The 21,772-nt window shown below is 34.3% G+C and overlaps 2 protein-coding genes across 2 annotated transcripts in view; one reads left to right on the forward strand and one right to left on the reverse strand.

Moving 5' to 3' along the window:
* Positions 1-12,526, reverse strand: part of LOC138328962 (histone-lysine N-methyltransferase SETDB1-B-like) — a 52,385-nt gene extending 39,859 nt beyond the window's left edge. Inside the window, exons 1-8 of the mRNA XM_069275668.1 lie at positions 12,389-12,526; positions 6,641-7,165; positions 6,140-6,236; positions 5,568-5,948; positions 3,935-4,123; positions 3,559-3,652; positions 2,514-2,735; positions 1,761-1,908 (exon numbers count right to left, since the gene is read on the reverse strand). Coding sequence (XP_069131769.1) covers positions 1,761-1,908; positions 2,514-2,735; positions 3,559-3,652; positions 3,935-4,123; positions 5,568-5,948; positions 6,140-6,236; positions 6,641-6,907 — 1,398 coding nt within the window. The 5' untranslated portion in view covers positions 6,908-7,165; positions 12,389-12,526. The remainder of the gene's footprint in view (positions 1-1,760; positions 1,909-2,513; positions 2,736-3,558; positions 3,653-3,934; positions 4,124-5,567; positions 5,949-6,139; positions 6,237-6,640; positions 7,166-12,388) is intronic.
* Positions 12,527-14,552: 2,026 nt separating this feature from the next.
* Positions 14,553-20,834, forward strand: LOC138329290 (ATP-dependent RNA helicase DDX55-like). Its single transcript, XM_069276155.1, has 5 exons — positions 14,553-14,956; positions 16,114-16,601; positions 17,102-17,676; positions 18,227-18,461; positions 19,027-20,834. Exons 1-5 carry the CDS (start codon positions 14,557-14,559, stop codon positions 19,084-19,086), a joined length of 1,758 nt encoding a protein of 585 aa, XP_069132256.1. The 5' UTR covers positions 14,553-14,556; the 3' UTR covers positions 19,087-20,834.
* Positions 20,835-21,772: the final 938 nt, after the last annotated feature.

The following is a 21,772-nucleotide window of genomic DNA, read 5'->3' on the forward strand; positions in this document are numbered from 1 at the left end:
CAGGATTAGCAGTCTGTTGTAAGTATAACTGGTACTTACCACAGGATTAGCAGTCTGTTGTAAAGTATAACTGGTACTTACCACAGGATTAGCAGTCTGTTGTAAAGTATAACTGGTACTTACCACAGGATTAGCAGTCTGTTGTAAAGTATAACTGGTACTTACCACAGGATTAGTGGTCTGTTGTAAAGTATAACTGGTACTTACCACAGGATTAGGAGTCTGTTGTAAAGTATAACTGGTACTTACCACAGGATTAGCAGTCTGTTGTAAAGTATAACTGGTACTTACCACAGGATTAGCAGTCTGTTGTAAAGTATAACTGGTACTTACCACAGGATTAGTGGTCTGTTGTAAAGTATAACTGGTACTTACCACAGGATTAGCAGTCTGTTGTAAAGTATAACTGGTACTTACCACAGGATTAGCAGTCTGTTGTAAAGTATAACTGGTACTTACCACAGGATTAGCAGTCTGTTGTAAAGTATAACTGGTACTTACCACAGGATTAGCAGTCTGTTGTAAAGTATAACTGGTACTTACCACAGGATTAGCAGTCTGTTGTAAAGTATAACTGGTACTTACCACAGGATTAGCAGTCTGTTGTAAAGTATAACTGGTACTTACCACAGGATTAGCAGTCTGTTGTAAAGTATAACTGGTACTTACCACAGGATTAGCAGTCTGTTGTAAAGTATAACTGGTACTTACCACAGGATTAGCAGTCTGTTGTAAAGTATAACTGGTACTTACCACAGGATTAGCAGTCTGTTGTAAAGTATAACTGGTACTTACCACAGGATTAGCAGTCTGTTGTAAAGTATAACTGGTACTTACCACAGGATTAGCGGTCTGTTGTAAAGTATAACTGGTACTTACCACAGGATTAGTGGTCTGTTGTAAAGTATAACTGGTACTTACCACAGGATTAGCGTCTGTTGTAAAGTATAACTGGTACTTACCACAGGATTAGTGGTCTGTTGTAAAGTATAACTGGTACTTACCACAGGATTAGCGGTCTGTTGTAAAGTATAACTGGTACTTACCACAGGATTAGCAGTCTGTTGTAAAGTATAACTGGTACTTACCACAGGATTAGCAGTCTGTTGTAAAGTATAACTGGTACTTACCACAGGATTAGCAGTCTGTTGTAAAGTATAACTGGTACTTACCACAGGATTAGCGGTCTGTTGTAAAGTATAACTGGTACTTACCACAGGATTAGCAGTCTGTTGTAAAGTATAACTGGTACTTACCACAGGATTAGCAGTCTGTTGTAAAGTATAACTGGTACTTACCACAGGATTAGCAGTCTGTTGTAAAGTATAACTGGTACTTACCACAGGATTAGCAGTCTGTTGTAAAGTATAACTGGTACTTACCACAGGATTAGCGGTCTGTTGTTAAGTATAACTGGTACTTACCACAGGATTAGCAGTCTGTTGTAAAGTATAACTGGTACTTACCACAGGATTAGCAGTCTGTTGTAAAGTATAACTGGTACTTACCACAGGATTAGCAGTCTGTTGTAAAGTATGACTGGTACTTACCACAGGATTTGTGGTCTGTTGTAAAGTATAACTGGTACTTACCACAGGATTAGCGGTCTGTTGTTAAGTATAACTGGTACTTACCACAGGATTAGCAGTCTGTTGTAATGTATAACTGGTACTTACCACAGGATTAGCAGTCTGTTGTAAAGTATAACTGGTACTTACCACAGGATTAGCGGTCTGTTGTAAAGTATAACTGGTACTTACCACAGAATTTGCAGTCTGTTGTAACTTTGCAACATTAGGGATCTGTTTGTTGATGGTGGCCTGTAAGGCATTCCTGAGGGACTGCAGGGAGGGGCTAGAATTCCCCAGGGCCTGCTGGCTGTTAGGGGGCAGCTTCACCAGCATAGCACTGTGGTACAGAAATGTAAGAGTCAGTATATGTACAATACAACATAGATGTGATCTCTTCCTGTAAATATAACACAAACCTATAGAAATACACAGGCCATCATGTATCAATATAACACAAACCTATAGAAATACACAGGCCATCATGTATCAATATAACACAAACCTATAGAAATACACAGGCCATCATGTATCAGTACAAAGAAGTATACAGGCTTGTGGTGTCTGCACAATACATAGCAAAGCTTACCTATAAAGCAACACTGCTTTTAGTGAATCAACACAGTCATTACAGATTTTATATATCGGAGTAATCAACATTCCCTAGAAGGTTTGGTTTGACTGCCATGATCATTGAAGGATATGCAAGGTGGAAGGAACCCATTTATACAAATACCAAAAAATGAATTTCATGTGGTAATATGTGATACAATATAATGCTGATGTTATCAGCATCACACAGTTGTAAAACATTGTTTAATCCATGGGATGGGGGGAGCAATTCATACTTCAACTCATCCAGAAGTAGGGAGGGACATTTATATGGGAGGGGGGCTAATTACGCAGAATATTTTATCACTGTTTAAACTTGTAACCCCATCTCACCCTGGTGGTAGTGACAACGGTTCCATTTTTGCTACAGGTTGAGTTGATAACGCTGACACAATGTTTTTATTCTGGTTAGCGAATACTTGTCTCTTCTCCATAACAACTGGGTCATAGGTAGCAGACACAAACTGTACATCATCTTCATCGCTCTCATCATCAGCCTTAGCATTTGCCTCGGCAGCTTCCTTGGCATCAATCTCAGCAGCTGCTTCCTTTAACCTGTGTCACAAAACAAGCTATGTACAGTATTATGCTACATACAGTATTACTGCTAACACTTACTTAACCTGACCACAAAATGCTCACTACACAGACTTTCAGTAACACTCAGTAAATCTGCTCAAAAAGCAGTCTCAGTCAATTTCAACAGTAACACTATCAGTGAAAAAAATCAGTCGATTATATCAAATCACTACCAATGCTGATTATAGTGAATTTATACCAACAAACAAATGTCTGATTTTTCAAAGGGTAAAACAATTACATTCTCTAAATTACATCAACTACCATATAGAACAGTAATGATTCACCGTGGTGCACCAAAAACTGTGATATTTTGCTTTGGTTTGATTCATGATTTATTTCCCTACATTTGGTTCTCTTTTTCGTATTACTCCCATACTTTTGGATATCTAATGTATACTCAATCCAAATTTGATTGGTCACTGTGTAATATTTAACCAATAACTAATGGTGTTGCAATTTACAGACAAACAAACTAAAATGTATGGCAGAGGTAGACCTTGTACAGTTAAAAAAAATCCACCAAGCCATTGTTTTCCTGTTTGGCAACATTTTAGTTTTAGATTTCAAACTGTTATTTCCGATTGAAATATCAAGTTTAAATTATATTAAAAAATATATTATGTAATTTTACTTACTTGTCTTTGGTTTTCATCATGTAGTTGTATCATATCGAAATGTATCAAATTTTTGGTGAATATTACAATATGTATTGTATCTGTATGTGGATGTATATCGTTACAGCACTACTACCAGTACTTAATAGCTGATTCCTAAAACCATTTCACCATGTACTCACTCTTCCTGTCGATCGGCCTCCTCCAGCTCCTCTCGGTAGATACGCAGCTTCTCAGAACATTCAGAGTAAATCTTACGAACCTCCTTCGTTTTCCCTGCAAAAATGATAATTGCATGTGAGAAATCAGCATTTAGCAGTAAAAGCAGTATCTTTTCAAAAATAATAGGCGTCTTTACGCTAAAGTGATAAAAATATCAAAATGTGAGAAAGAGATAATTTCTATTTTAGAAATGCCTTTACAATCGATTTTAAATAAGAAAATTGCAAAAAAAAAAAAAATTTATTATTAAACGAACAACAGCCATGAATCAATCAGTAAAATGCTTCCTTTAATCTTTAGTGGGATATAGAATGTATGTGACAGAGGAAGCCTTACTGTCTATGGAACGAAGTTGCTGTGAGAATTTATTGAGATCTGAGTGATAGGCGATTGTGTCTTCATGGTCTGGTTCACACAGCTCCTTCAGCGTCGATGAGATGATGTCATCCATGTCCAACTTAAAGTCAAACACGTACATCTTTTCATCCTCATCTTCCTTCTTGCAGCCATCAATGGATGGTTTGTCTGAAATGATACATTAGAGATTTTATGTCAAAATGTCAGATCTGCACACTTGTAATGGTAGCTACCTTAATTGTGACAGTTTTGATCAATGTCAATATTGCTAAAAGTATAATCTTGAAATCTCAAATGGAAATTCTGTTGGACAAAATCAGATTTCTTGAGCAAGTATATTGGTTGGTTATTCATAGAATTTCACTAGTATTCAGGTTTGTATTTTAAAATGTGACTTAAATTCCATAAATTCTTTTCCATCAGAAAATTGACTTACCTAGGTATGTAATTTAAATGAAACCTAATGATACTAGATGAGTGGATAACAAACTACTACATGCTGTATGAATATGTTTCCACAAATTATTACCAAAATTGGGTTTGAAATCAGAACTGCAAAGAAAACCACTGGTACAGTTATATCTGAAGTCAGGAAATTACTCACAAAGTAAATTCTTATCAGGCATGATCATTGCTACACAAGATATAAATATGATATAAGTTTGGTTAGTGATAATGTGGGAAGAGAAATAGAAAGAAGCAGTCTACATTTATACATAAAACAGGGACATGCTTTACACAGGGATCTATAAACATCCAACCACAACCAGGTGCATGCTTGATAATCAAAACAACAAAAATAACGTGAATTTTTTTTTTATAATCATTTACCAAAGCGTTCAGAATAAGCCTTAGAGAGATAAAAATATTATTTGACAAGAGATGTTATTGTATTTTTGTAGCATTTTCATTTCAGCCCTGAAAATTCCAAGTGTAAATATTCCAGTGAGAAGCTTATGCTCAGAGCAAATATACTATCAAAATCGCTGAAACACCTGAAATAGAATTGTTGTTTAAAATTTTTTATGAAAAATCACGGGAGATAATTCTGGTGAGAAGGAAACCAACTCTGATATCCATACCTAAACAAGGCTGTTTTCGATTATACGGTTTGACGGGTTGGGCCAAGCTGTTCATTTATGAATTAAAGACGGATCTGGTAATTTTATATTGTTACAGTGGTTCAGATTGGGGCTAAATTATGGCCATTTTGCCAGTACTATTGCAAAATGTCCTAATATCTTTGAAAATCCTTAATGATTCAAATAAAGAATGTCCTAACAAAATTTTGTAAAAACTCAAAATGTCCTAAAGATTTTTAAATCAATCTGAAACACTGTGTTATCAGGCAAACCTTGAAAAAGACCTCACCAGTCTGTATCAAAAACTGCAGATCAGTTAGGATTTACACTAGAAATAATGACTTTATATAAACGTAATGGCCCAGCAGTATCTTGCATTAACTTTAATTGTATTCAAGGGTGATCATTCTGTTGAGACAAGGGAAGCAACTCTAGATCTGATATCCATACCTAACATGACAAACTTGTCTGATGATGAATCAAATGAAATAACTCTGATGAGAAAAGGGAAGCAACTCTGACATTCATACCTAAACATGATTTCTTTGTGTCTTCAGTTGTTTTCTGTTTTTGTCCAGGTCTGCCGGTTCTCAAGGACAAGTTCAGACACACTGAACATTTACTTTTATTATCATGAGGTAAATATTTCACTGGTTTTATTTGTATTTTGGCGGGTTTGCCTTTGTTTACATCAGACTTCCATGCACTGATTTTTGCCCGGCAGACATAGCAGATATCTCGTGGGTGGATATGGTGAGAATCCTGGTTTACATCGATAGCCAGCGAGGTAAATATGTCCTTTTGATATTTAAACTTTGAATAAGTTTTCAGCTGAACTCCTTCGTTATCTCCACATAAACGACAAAACAGCTTCAGGTTCTTCATATGAAGTTTGTTGTCCTGAACATTATCTTAAATAAAGAAAGAGAACAATGTTATGTCTCCTATTCTGTATTTGAATATTACAGACTTATCTGATTGTGATTATATGCAATGATAACGACAGTGTGTTTGCGAGTGTAATGTCATATTTTTTAAAAGAAAATGTAAATTCTGCATTTGAAAATAATAATGATTATTATTGTAAAGATTGACCACATACCAGCTGCTAGAACAGGCTTTAATTTGATTCCTATATCTAACTCTGGATAAGGGTTTTCTTCAGTTGGTTTACTGTCACGAAAATGTCGAGCACAGACCTGTTGGAATAATCAAATAAAAACATCATGTTGATGTAACCAACCATAGACATCATTTCAATCAGAAATAAAAGCATCATTGTTAAATGTGGTATTGAAGAATTTGCATCATTATAAACAATTTAACTTGCATTTATTTTTGAATATTTTCTAGTGATTTTACATTTTGGTAGATCTGGCCTTTCGCTGCCGCTTGCCGAAGGGTAAATTGCGCTCCATTGTGCTGTGTAGTTAAATATTTGTCTACTTTGTCCCGCATTGCTGTTCGTATCCTATTATGTAATCGTGTTCGTTTTGTATATCTTGATAAAGGGGCAGATCGCCTCGAAAATTTGACAATTTGTTTTTGTCCACACGGTTGGAATTACTTCCTTGTCCAATATTAATAATATAGATGTACTTACTCTAAGACTTTTGTCGAAATTATCCTTTGTGACTTGTAACTTGACCATCCAGAGTGTGCGTTGGTTTTCATCTTGAGGAAAAGGGTAGAGCGGATCTGATATCGGACATGGACAGATGTTACGGGACAGTTGTTTGTGTTCAATACAATATTTGTCAGGTTTCTTCTTCATCACAGTGCTAGAGTTGATACAATCATGAACTACACAGAAAACTTTTTCCTTTTCCTTTGTCATATTCCCACTTTCCTGATCAGTCTTTCCTGACATGATGTTATGTTTATGGCTTCAGTTACTATAGATTTTTAAAACCTGTACAATAGTCTATTACATCTACCAGTATGATGTATGTAGGTCTGTTTTCCTTATGTTCATACAGATTATAAGCATCTGTTGGATTGCTTCAAAAATAGAAACATCTTTTGATTTTGTCATCCAAGTTCAGCATATGAACTGTGATGTGACCATATCAGGCCCTGCCAAACAGGAGTTTAATATCCTCAGGAATAAAAACTATGTGCTAGCATGCTGAAACCAAAATCAATAGGGTTTAAAAACATGCAAACTATCTTGTTAATTAGTTCTTATGATTAACACAATGCATGTGATTTACTTTCTACTTTGGTTTCACTAGTTTTAAAGAGTACATTTCACATTAGTATGAACTAGTACATACACATGCCATCAACACTTGCATGTACGACAATTTAGGGATCACCTCACATGTCTGACAGCAATGATTGCAATTAAGAGATTGTATCCCCTTCCTATAATTTGTGGCAGAGATTCAAATTTAAAGATTGTCGTCTCTCCTGTCTATGCAAGATTAGGAGTTAGGAAATTAATTACTTTTTCTGTCTGTAAGTTTAAATGGGATAAAAACAGAAGGCAAATGGAAAATGAGTTAATACACTAGAAACATTTGTATGTCCTATTAAACAGATATCAATTTGATATTTACTTATATTTTGTCTATAAATAGTAACAAGAGATCCCAGAGGGATCTTGGCGCCCACCAAAGAATGATCTATGTCTGACAAACGAAAGAGGGATCTTTTCTCTGCTTTTCAAACTTTTCCTATATATTACTACATATGAAATTTGAGAAAGATCCTTTATCAAAATCCAAGATGGCTACCTGTCGGCCATTTTTTTGACTGATCAGTCCGAAAATGCAATATGCATAGATAATGTCCTAGGGGAACTTACATATATAATTTAAGACAGATCACTTCAGTACTTTCTGAGAAACAGCGGTAATAAACTTCAATGGTCAAAATCCAAGATGACGTCCTGTCGGCCATCTTGTTCACTGATCAGTACCAAAATGCAATATGCATATCCAGGGACCTAGGGGAACCTGCACATGAAATTTGAGACAGATCCCTTCAGTACTTTTTGAGAAATAGTGGTAACAAGCTTCAACTATCAAAATCCAAGATGGCAGCCTATCAGCCATCTTGCTCATCGATAAGTCTGAAAATGCAATATGCACAACTAGGGCCCTAGGGGAACCTGTACATGCAATTTAAGATAGATCCCTTCAGTACTTTCTGAAATATAGCGGTAACAAACTTCAATTGTCAAAATCCAAGATGGCTGTTGGTTGGCCATCTTGTTCACTGATTGGTACCAAAATGCAATATGCATAACATAACCAGGGACCTAGGGGACCATGCACATGAAATTTGAGACAGCTCCCTTCAGTACTTTTTGAGAAATAGTGGTAACAAACTTCAATTGTCAAAATCCAAGATGGCGGGCTGTCGGCCATCTTATTGATTGATCGGTCCCAAAATGTAATATGCATAACTAGGGCCCCAGGGAAACCTACATGTGAAATTTGAGAAGAATCCTTTCAGCACTTTCTGAGAAATAGCGGTAACAATCTTAAACTATCAAAATCCAAGATGACTGCCTGTCGGCCATTTTGTTGACCGATGGGTCCCAAAATGCAATATGCACAACTAGGGCCCTAGGGGAACCTACATATGAAATTTGAGAAAGATCCCTTCAGTACTTTCTGAGAAATACTGGTAACAAGAATTGTTAATGGACGGAAGGACGGACGGACGAGGGGCGACAGACCATGGACGAAAAGCGATTTGAATAGCCCACCATCTGATGATGGTGGGCTAAAGATAATGAAAGCAATCTTCACATCTTTTTGACGAAAGATTTTTTCTCTCTGACTTACCTCCCCTGAGTGCCGATGAGTGGTGACGTCATCTGAGACAATCAACTACCGGAAGTTGGTGTGCCGATCGCGGAAGGGTCAACATTTACATGTGGATTTTGTTTTAATAGGCAAAGGTCGGAAATACAAACGGAGAAAAATAAGCTTTATTTCGACTTATTCAGTAGCATGAGATATCACCTACATAATGACACATTATTGACGTCATATCCTATAATATGATGTCAATACATGTAAATGATGATGTCATTAAAGTCGAACATATACAATGTGAGGGGTCAAACATAACGTCATTTTTCACGAATGAATAAGTATAGTACTTTGCTATTCTGTCCACCCTGGAGTAATACGACTGTACATTATGTAATTTATGGTTACAGAGGAGTTTTCATATATATATATGCAAAATAGATTAATACTAATAGTGAAAATGGGTAGTGATATTAATTTGGACACAATCTAGAGTGAAAATGGACAATGTTTGCGACCCACTTCTTTAAATCTACGTTTTGATGAAAAAAACCCACGCAAATTTAAAAATAAACAATAATTTATCTGTTGTGTCTTTTGCAATTCATATAACTGTATCATGTGTCTTTTCACAGATTTAACTGAAATGAAGCAATCCAGCATTGTTTTTCTAAACATTCATTATGCACATATACAGCTGAAACCAAATTGTGACAAAAACCTTTCTTATAACCCTATATTGACGAACTATATATAATTACATGCAAATCATATTACAGAGAAAAATATTGTCTTTATCAGTTTAATAAGTGACAGAGTGATAAAATATAGAGATCGCAATAACAAAAGGAATTTGTTTCATTTTTCAATAACGCGGTATCCAAGATGACGTTTACAAATAAAAATGTGCATCGCATAAATTACAGTATATCAGTTTTAGTCTGCACTTTTATTTTATTTTATTTAGTATCTTTACGCTACAATCATTTGGGTATCATTTGTGTGCATTTATACACGTAAATGTTCAGTAATTATATTATATAAGCCTACATCATAAAATATACACGTAATTAATGCTACATGATTTTGAATATGTTTATATATGTACATAAATCATGTTACACTTTCTAAATAATATTACTTTTGAAGTACATGAGTAACAAAAACGATATTTTGGTATATATTAAAATATCCAATCAAACCTTCTGTTGAATGGATAATAAAAATAAATCAATTCATTTTGCTGAAAAACATTGAACTTATGATATGACATCATCACATTTAGATATTTGCACGAGAAGAGGTCGTTATACGGGTACTGTGAAATGTTCCATATTTTGTTAAACACTTTTGGTCATTGAATGCTCAAATATATTCTGTGTGAGTTTATCAAAATTACAGACGTGAAATAACCAGTACCAGAGTATATCAATATGGCCTCACGAGTTTGAATGTTGAATGTCTCATGTTTGAATCCCAGTCTGGTCATTCAATTTTTCTACTCCCACAATTGTAATAAATTTTACATGAAAAATCCAAAATTTAGCATGTAGATATAAATATTTACAAAGTGATCAAATATATTCTGTGTGAGTTTATCAAAATTACAGAAGTGAAATAACCAGTACCAGAGTATATCAATATGGCCTCACGAGAGTGGCGATATGCCATTTTAGACATTTCAAAGGTGAGGATCAAAATATTCTATATATTTACGTATAAATGATGTAGAGTAGGCTACATGAAGAATATGAATTTTACCGAATTTTGATCTAGATCCCTAACTCGTCTCATAATGGTCAATAGGCAATCTAGCATGTCCAAATTGATATAAACTATAGTCTAACACATACCGGTGGGTTGTACATGTACTTTTAAAAACTTAAAGGTGGTCAGGTTTGTCATTTCACGGTTACATAATGTAATTATATAATGATGCAGAATGTATAAGAAATATATGTTGCTTCATGGCCCAGAAAATGTTGATTAGAATGAGGAAACGATCATTTTTATTATATCAGGGTATGTAATAGATTGTATATTATATACGGATATATTTCCACTTATCAAACAATTTCAAATTAACAAAACATTACGTAGCGCGACAGTTTTAACTATTCATAATCGCCAATAACACAACACTGCCCCATTGAATTTCCCGGGTCTTGTCACAGCTGTTTGTCTCAGATGACGTCACGAATCTACGACCACCTGGTGATATCAGGGGCGATTGAAATTTCAACATAGCTAGCCAGAAGGACATTTTATGATTTCTAAAATATAAAATTAACTTCTTTGCATTCAGAGTGATTTCGACAGGAAATGTTATTTTTCTATTTCATAAGAAATTATACTATATGTATCAACATCATTTTTACTGACTTTAACCTTCTTTTGTCTCACTATTCACTTTAACTGATGATGAGGTAACAGATATTTAGTTATTCCTCTATGTCTGAGATAAGCTGAAATGACTATGATTAATGGATTGCCTCCCTTAATTCATTTTTTGTGAGTGTATTATATATTTTGCCTCCAATAGTTCTGAACACAAGAAGTTGAAACATATTGAACTGTTAAGTGGGGAATAAAATCAGCAATAGATTAGCAAATGTAAAATCTAGTCTTAAAATTAAGTTTCATAGTTAGAGAGACAAAAAGCAACATCTAATCTGGCCCGGACTTCTCAAAACAAACCTGTATGTACTAAAACATAAAATTTTGAATTAATAACATAGATACTTATTATAAGGTTACAGAATTTTACTGTTGACTGAATCAGACAGGGCTTTGTTTCAACGAAATTGGGTTCCAAAATGATAAAAAAAACAGATCTATACATTTTTGTTACAAAGCACCACCAATATAAAACTAAAATATCGACCACAACACCAATGTAAATGAATGTACATGACAATTGAGAATTTCACAACAGAAAGCTGAAAGTACTGAATTTTTTCTGCGAAAGATAATATTTGTTAAAGTTAAATAGTGAATAAAGTTAAATATAAAACATATATATATATACATTTATGTAAAACAAGAATAAATGAAAGCAGGGAATACACATAATATTTCTAAACTAGCTGTAGAAGATTGACCATGATCTTGATCATCTCAGTCTTCATATTTTTCCATATAGAACACAAATACCTGATACAAATTTAAATGATTTTACATGAACATATGATTACAAGTGTAGATTTTCCAAATGTACACTTAAACTAGCTGTTTTAATTTTCTTTCTTCTTCACTTTTAAATTAAGTTTGATGACTTTTCTGCAAATTTTTCTTTTCTTTTCATGAATCAGGGCAAGAAATTTATTTTGAAAACCACTTGCCGAATTTAAGATTTCAGTCTAATTTGACCAAAAACTGGGTAATTAACATTAAAGCCGGGCAAGTTTACACCAATTTTCACTTGCCCAAGAGCATATTTTACTGGTCTCGTTCCATCGAAACCGAGATATTTCTTGCCCATGCCGATGAATATTTGTGTGCTTTGCTGAAGACTGATCAGATAAGATCTGAAAGCCAATACATTGTAATGAAAAGTACATGCACATAGTATTTTTATGACTTACCATCCTGCATTTTGACATCAACATCATCTATGATACAACAAGCTTCATCATCAATCAAACTAATGCTGCTTGCTTTCTCGTCTCCCATTTTCTTTTTAGACTGTTGTTGGCTTCCAGAAATAACCCATGATGATTTCCTTTTGGTCTTTTTATGAGCAACCATTTTACTCACACCATGGTGAGGTAAGAGATCCCTGTTTAACAAAATACAGTTAATACAATTCATGCATGTATAACAATATTTTAAAGGGAAATTATAGCACATGTTTTATTGTTGTTCTGGCTACAAATAATCTTAGATGGATTTAAACAACTAATAACATAAACAAATAAAATTATAAGATAGGTGGTGGTATAAGGGTCTTGTATGTCTACGAGGGCAAGACTTTGAAAAAGGTGGGAGGAGTACTAGTGTAGCAGGATTGTCCTTAGACCGAATAATCTGTCTCTTAAAATGAGCTCCTTTTCTTTTTGTTGTCGTTTATTGTCGTTCATTTAAAGAGACAGATTATTCGGTCTAGATTGTCCTGGATTGATCATCGGTAACCAGGTAGCTCAGTTGGTAGAGCATTCGGCTAGTGTCCGGAGGACTCTGGTCTCATGTTTGAATCCCAGTCTGGTCATTCAATTTTTCTACTCCCACGTTTGTAATAAATTTTACATGAAAAATCCAAAATTTAGCATGTAGATATAAATATTTACAAAGTGATCACGGCTGAGAGGACTGGAATTTGCCCTCTTAAAAACTTAAAGGAGACAAAAGAAAATAAATAAAAGTACTGATTGACATATTTAAATTGTAAATGTATGTGAATAGCCAAGCATATGTATTGGAATTGGATTTCTAGACTACTTTTAGTCATTTATTTTTGACAGACAAGATTAAAGGGACAATTCAGTCTAAGAGAACATTAAAGTTTGTACATATATCGAAAAAAAACCCAGTTCTAATGAAAATTAAATCAGTCGGTTTTACTGTGATATGCATGAAAAGTCTGTGGTTGTGACATGTGTGTAGGTGTTCAAACTCGCTCGCTGTCCGCCATTTCACATTGTGGTCCAACTTCTTGTATGCCGAACCCTGTCCCTTGCTCGTAGAGTAATGCAACTTTTGTCTAGAACTGTGCTCAAATCGCTCTGACAGTAGTGTGTTTACATTATTAGGTGAATTGTCTTGCCTAAAAATTATTTTATCACCTTCTCAATGGTTATGTAGTTTATTTGTTTACCGTGCGTTACTTTGACTCGGGTATGGGTACATCGTCCATATTGTACCTGCTTAATCGTATTGATCAACGATTTGATATTTCAACGATATTAATTAAAATACTTAACAATGTCATGGAATTTATCAATGTTTTACGTTATATGTTTCATAAGAAATGTAGAACAATACATTTATGCTATATTTTGCTTCTTGTTTATGTAAAAGAATTAGCCTGAGTGAATTGTCCCTTTAACAAAAATAATAAAGTCAAAGGGAAACTACTCTGTCCATACTTCAGCCAATGAACTCAGAGCAACTATTCCACAGTTTATTATTAAATGGTCGACATGATACAAATCGATACTTAGTAGTAATTTAAGTAAATACTTTTCATTGAATAAATCATCAATTTGACAGTGAAAATGCAAGAATTAGGAGGTTAATGCACAGAAGTTATCCAAACGTGAGCGCTGCAAATTTCTCGACAAAGCGTGCCTTGTCGGCAACTGTGCAACAGCATATGCACGCACAACTAATCGTGTTATCTTAATGATTTTCGACGGATCTGAAAGACAGTTATTTTAACTTACGTTGAATCTCTTTCCAACTTTCCTTCGCAATTTACTTCATATGGAGTATTCAGACAGAGTGATAGACGGTGGTGATGAAGCTACAAACAACAAAGCCGAACTCTTCATTTGGAGGTAATAAAATCGCAATCCCAAAATTAAAATAATCTTGCGAAAGATAGAGAAGGAAATAATTATTCTTATTTATTATGTGATTAATATTTTATCAATTAACAGTAATAAAACATAATTTATATATTACCTAAATTAGTAAAGTAATATATTTTACATTCATTTTTATATTATACTCATAAGTAATGATGCTGAAAATAATAAATTCCGCGATATAAAACCATTCCGTAATATTTACTAACTCGTTAGCAATAACAAACATGGAACCCACGTGGGAAGAGCTGCCAGTTACACTGTGTGATTCTACTATCGATACATTAGATCAATTGAAATTTGCGAAGGCTACACCTGTTCAGGCAGCGTGTATACCGTTATTTATCGGTAATAAGGACGTGGCAGCTGAAGCGGTGACTGGAAGTGGCAAAACATTAGCATTTCTTATTCCCATCCTTGAAAAACTTGACAAGCAAATTAAAGAAACTGGGAAATTGAAGAAATATGAAATATTTTCTATAATTTTAACTCCGACCAGAGAACTAGCTTTCCAAATCAAAGAAGTTATAGATCACTTTCTTGAAAATCACGATGATGTCGCCTCTATCTTATTCATTGGAGGTGAAAAACCTCAGGATGACATCAATAAGTTCAAATCAAATGGAGGTGAGGTTATATATATGTATATATCAATCAGAAAACATTTTTAGGTCATCTCACATTCTGCCACTATGACCTATAGCCATTGAGCTTTGTTCATTTTCATTCGCCATCCTAAACTTTTCACAGTTTAAACTTGCATGGCGGAAAACGGGAATCGGGTTCAAATCCCAGTCTTGCTTCATTTTCTCCTCTCCTGTTACATTAAAAAGTTTTACCAGTGTCTCAAAAAACTTTTAAAACCATCACTGAAGTATGCCTGCCTTGACTGCCATGGGATCCATACAGAAATTCAAGCATAAACAAAATTGAAATGATACAAATAAGAGCAGTCAGATATGTCGCCAACAAACACAGAAACACAGAAACACACTTCCATTACCATTGTTAGTGAAATGTTACAACGCCTCAAGTGGTATTCACTAGAACAACGTAGGAAAGACATATGACTTACCAAGCGCAACATAGAATAACTTCAAAAAACATTAGAAGAGATCACCTTGTCCCTCGATCCAACCCACGACACATGACATGTACACATATCCGACTCTGCCTTGTACATGTAGCTGAAACTTTCCTGAAATGATCCTGCTATGGTCCTGACCATATGTTGTTATTTTTTGGGTCATTCCTAAATTCAAGATGGCTACCACACAGCTGACATCACTTAATTGCTCTGTAGTAACTTCTTCTCATGTTCCACCAGTGGAATAGAACTTAAACCTGCCTGAAATGACCCCAACATGTTCCCAACCATATGTTATTATTTTTTGGGTTATTTCTAAATTCAAGATGACTGCTGCACAGTCGCCAACTTGAAAACACATTTGGGTGTTCTTCTAATGTTCCGCCAAGAGTCTGAGTGGAATGATCTTTAGTTTTTATTTTTTCGGATAATCCAAAAACCAAGATGGCCCACACAACCACCATTTTGAAACACATTTTCAATTTCTTCTCAAGTTTTCACAGTGTGATTGAACATTGAAAAACCTGTCTCATCTGTTAACGTTGCACACAGTGCCTTCAGTTTTGCTTTATGATATAGTCCAGAGGTGGGTGTCAAGACAGTGATAATAACCCCTTGAATATTGAAAATTAAACGAGGGGAAATTTTTAGGCCTAACTGTATCTATCCACTTTAATACAGTTTTCTTGTGTTTCAGGTCACATTGTGGTTGCTACACCAGGACGATTTGAGTCGTTATTAGAGAAAAAGTGGGACGGATGTAACCTTGCAGCTAGTGTAAAATCTCTGGAAATTCTTGTGTTGGATGAAGCCGACCGTCTATTAGAGATGGGATTTGAAGCCAGTATCAACACCATCTTAAGTTATCTACCAAAACAGCGCCGTACAGGATTATTTTCTGCTACTCAGACAGATGAAGTAGAGAAATTAATCCGTGCCGGGATGAGAAACCCAGTACGGATTAATGTGAAGGAAAAACGGAACAGTTTGGATACAGGAACAGTTAGGAGGACACCAGCCTCACTAGAAAACCAGTACATGATACTGGACAGTGACGAAAAGTTCAACCAACTCATTCATTTCTTACATATCAACAGGGAGCTCAAAGTACTAGTGTTCTTCAGTACGTGTGCTGGTGTAGACTATTTCTCTAAAGCCATACAGCAGATCCTTAAAAAGGCTCAGGTGAGTACTAGTGTGTGTATCTCATTCCAGAGCACCATTAGATACTCCAACATGATGAGAAAATTTTAAACATTCTGTGTTGTGTATCACCTCTAACTCTGCCCCTTTTAATCAGGTGAAGTATATGCACATTAGTACATGTACATTATTATTATATGACCATTTCAGATATATATAGACCACTGTTAACTATTTCTTCTGAATTGCCATGAAATGGGGTAAAACAATTAATAAGTTGAAATATTAATCACATGTATGTTTTATTATAACTCATCTATCCCATCTATGTATATTCATATTGAGTACAAATACCTATAAAACAAATAATTATCACTGGTCTACATACAGTCAAACCTGTCTTTAAATACCATCAAAGGGATAAAGAAAAAAGGTTTTCATAGCAGTGGTCTTTATAAATAGGTCAAAGTGTATTAAAATTGGACATTTGGAGCCTATGAAGTTCAGTGGTATGTATACAAAGGTGGATTTTACTGTTCTAGGTCCTTGCTATTCATGGGAAAATGAAGAAAAAGAGAAACAAGATCTTCTCTAGGTTCCGTACGATGGATAGCGGTGTGTTACTGTGTACAGATGTGATGGCGAGGGGAGTAGATATCCCAGAGGTGGATTGGGTCGTGCAGTATGATCCGCCCAGCTCTGCCAACTCCTTCATCCACAGATGTGGACGCACAGCCAGGATCGGAAACAAAGGAACTGCCCTGATATTCTTGTTACCAACTGAAGATGCCTATGTCAAATTCATTGAAATCAATCAGAAAGCACCTTTAAAGATGACTGAAAAAGCAGACAATGTTCAAAACCACCTGCCAAAACTTCAGAAAATGTCTATGAAAGATCGTGCAATAATGGACAAAGCAGCTAAGGCCTTTGTATCATTTGTGCAGTCGTATGTTAAACACGAATGTAATATGATATTCCGTGTAAAGGACTTGGACTTTGGTAGGCTGGCTACTGGCTTCGGACTCGTACGTGTACCTAAGATGCCGGAACTGAAAGGGAAAGTACTGACAAATTTTGTTCCTCCGACTGTAGACTGGAGCTCCATACCATACAAGTAAGAATCCAGAACCTTGGGAATTGATATAAGAGACTGACTATTACAATATATATAATAATAAGAAGAAGAAACTTCATTTATTGAGGATGGATTTACATGTTAAGCCAAAGGCTTAACTACCACATGGTCCTCCTGTTAGTAAAACATAATACCATTTTTTAGTTAAAATAGCAGACAAATTAAGCAAGTTTATAACCAATCACAAAAATATCACAGAAAATATACTTAAAATTATCACAGGACTATTGTATTATCCTGAAGGTTTTGTTCTAACATCAAAGAAGAAGTATACCAATACACATAGGAAATGTGTTTTTCAAAACAATTTTCGAGAACAAAATAATGAAATAATTCAGCTACACATAGTCCAAATGTTAACCACAGAGAAATTTTTATTGAAAACGGAAATGTGTTACCTTTAATACATGTCCCACAGAGCTTATGATATTCTCTAAGTTTGAATAATCCCACAAAGCTTGTGGAATGGTTGTATACATATTGAAAAAATATCTAATTTCTGATCAAAGAGAATTATCTTTTTTATCAGAGACAAGGCCAAAGAGAAAGTTAGACAGGAGCAGCTAAAAAGTGGAGAAACAGTGAAAAGGGGAAAGCTGAAAAAATCTATACAGACAAAAGCGTGGTCACAACACAAGGATCGTAAAGACAAGAAACGAAAACGCAAGGAAAAACAGAGCAAACGGAAACAGGAAATAGCAGAGGAAGATATCGATGATATAGAGAAGGACTTGAAGTTAATGAAGAAACTCAAAAAGGGAAAGGTAGAGAAATCTAGCTAAAATGTAGTCATAGATGATAGAGATTTGGATTTGATGGCCTTGAACTTTGTTACAATACTTTTATTCTGGTCACTTTGAAGATACAGTAAAACACATTTATAAAGAATACTCTTAACAACAAATTAATGGTTATATTTTAGTAATTACCATTCTCCGTCAAGGTTCCTATAAGATGTCTGTATGTGGTTTAACAAACTATGCTTATAAAGCAAAGTATTTCAGTTGGTCCCCAGAACATTGTGTTTTACTGTACAAGTACTTTTGTCTTTTTATCTCCTATGACATTAAGATTGAGTGAAAAAGTGAAAAATAATTTGCCACAATGTTTGACCTTTACTTTACAGGCTGTAACAATTAAAAATTAGTTTTGATCCTGACAGATATATATTTACTGTCAGTAAGTAAGTGTGAAGAAATATTCTATAATGAAGAAAATGAATATGATATATAAGGTTAGCTTTTATTTCAAACGTTATCAAATGTAGCTTAACAATTCTAAAACTGATGGGTCCTGCTTTGTATTTAACACACATTATTTTGATTCCAGATATCAAAGGAGGATTTTGACAAAGAGTTTGCAGATGACAGTGGCTCCGACGAATGTTGACATGTGATTATGAATTACTGCATTGATCTATATTAGTACATTATTTATGTGTCAAAATTGACTGCTCTCTGCGACATTCTTTCAGCCTTAATATGTAATCTTTATTATGATTTAACTCAGAAGATCTACCATTTTATATAATCCATCTGAGTGGAAGAGGTGGAAGGACAATCTTCTGTTAACACATATAATACCGTATAGAAGGGATGGATCAGAGACCACATTAGATTTACTGTAGTACATCAATCATCAACTGCTGAAAATAGAAGAAAACAGTTGCTTTTCAAACATTGTGATTCTTAAATGTGCTATATATTCAGTCCTCCTATGTAGCAACATTTATTGATTTCTTTAGTGTTGATTTGCTGAAGTATGCTATCCATTTATGTGAATACCTGGTAATTACACCCACTGGATTTAAAGGCCCACTTCCTCTCAGAAATGGCTATTGATTTTTAAAACAGGAATGTAAATTAAATTTAAAGATGCTCCACCGCCGATAGACCATAAATGATATTCATCATTTGAACAATAATTGGAGTGTAATCGTGTATATATATGTCTAATTAACATAAAAAATAATGTAGAATAATTCATTTTTCCTTTGGTGCATGCGCAACCAGTACTTCATTTATGTATGATATAGTGCCACAGAATTTTTTTGGGATGCAATTAATTATTTTTTATATTTTTAACTTAAAGTAAAATAAGAAGCTCAAACTTTTCAATGGTGATAATGGTGTAAAGTAAGTAACTTTTGTAACCGAAGAAAAATAACTAATCGTCTGCTCCTGTTTTTAATAGTGAAAATATACCATTTGTCAGCGGTGGAGCGTCTTTAATATTTTTGTTGAGTCGCAGAAGTTATTATCTTAACGTTAATACTACACTTATCATCATCTTCTGAACAATTCATTAAAATAAATTAAATGTTCACTTTAATAACAGGGGTCATCTTATGTTTCCTGTTGTCGTCCTAATTATGCGTGATAGTTGACTATCACTATGGCACACAGCAAAATGAAAACCTTCATTGTTATAGGGTTTTCCCCATGGAATCTTACATTGTTTTGGTGTTACTTCACTGTAAGATATTTTAATAGATGTTCTGACACTAACGGTTGTTGATAAAATAGTTTGTTTTTGTTTCGGACATGTAGAGAGCTTTTAAGAAGTACATGTATACAGTACATGTAAATGATTTTCAATATTTTTTTAGAAAATATCTGGTATTTGTAAATGGTATTTCTGTGTATCTGTTTTGTTGGCCGTAACACCAGGCTTGACCAACATACTGGCAGATACATGTAGATGTCACAATGCATACTCCATCTCTATAGAATTATCTGCCCTATTGGGTAGATATTGATTGTGATATTGTGCTTACAAGAAAAATGTCATATTTTTCTCACAAATATTACAATCAACACTTTCCTGCAAAGGAAATAGCTGATCAGTGATATGTATAGATACAGTGGGTCCTTCACGAAGCAAGTTTTCTTAAACAGCAATGATTTTAACTATCGTGAAATTTTCATAATTAGGGGAATTGTCTGCAAATAAGACCTACCACCTATGATGAATTGTCAAGTCATCATTGTTCAAATCTTCGCAGAAACCAATATCTAAGGGCTAGAGATTGAAAATCTTAAAATTTTGAATTGGCGAAAGAATATTGCCTGTCTAGAACTATGTTTATACACCAGTTGTTGGTATCTGTACTATTAAATTATTGATTTTGATAAACACTTATGCTGTCTGTTTTATCATTTAACTACCAAATAAGCTGTAAAAAATATAATGCTTGTTGGTATATAAAATATCAAAAATGAGTGGATATGAACTGAAAATGCAAATGCTAATGTTTTCTTTAGTTTTTAAATCGTTATAATTAGAAATCTAATCTGAATAGTAGCTTCAAAACACAGGGAGAATTTCAACTAGCATTTTCTGTTGTACAGCACAGTATTTATCATGAAAGTTGTATATCTGTATTCGCCATAATTAGTGCCCCTCCCCCCAAAAGCGCCACTGCCCTTTTCTGGAGAAGAGCTGTCAAAGTTGTATCAATGCCCCATCCCATGGATTTAACAATGTTCTGCAACATGTGATGCCTCAAACATCAGCATTGTATCTCATATTATATGAACTTGTGAGTCTTTTACGTGTTAATCTCGACATTATAATGCGTCATAGACAAATTCGTTATAAAACTACTATAAAAGTCAAAATATATTCTGTATTATTTATATGTAGCAAAAATAGTACTTTATCCATTGCATAGTTCATTCGCATTTTGTCTGAGTTATGTCCCTTCAAAATCTTTTATTTAATATCCAAAATCACATTTTTTAATGTCATGATATTGCAATGAGACAAACTTTTAATCTATATATTCAAATACTTCAACTTTATTACAATACATTTAAAAAGCAATAATCTTTGAAGGGAATTACTGGTGACAAATTGATAAAAATATGTTTATTATACAAAATTTGTATTTATATACCATTTATATAGACATGTTGTACAGTTGTATTTTCTGAAATAAATTTTTTCCGGTAAAAAAAACCCAACAAAATAGGATAAAATCTTTTTGTATCAGATTAATGTACCATGAGTACAGAAAGATTTGAAATATGGCTGACTTTTTTTGTCCAGAACATACATTTTGGTTCATTAATAA

This window comes from Argopecten irradians, chromosome 8, assembly GCF_041381155.1.
Source record: "Argopecten irradians isolate NY chromosome 8, Ai_NY, whole genome shotgun sequence".
In the NCBI taxonomy this organism is placed as follows: domain Eukaryota; kingdom Metazoa; phylum Mollusca; class Bivalvia; order Pectinida; family Pectinidae; genus Argopecten; species Argopecten irradians.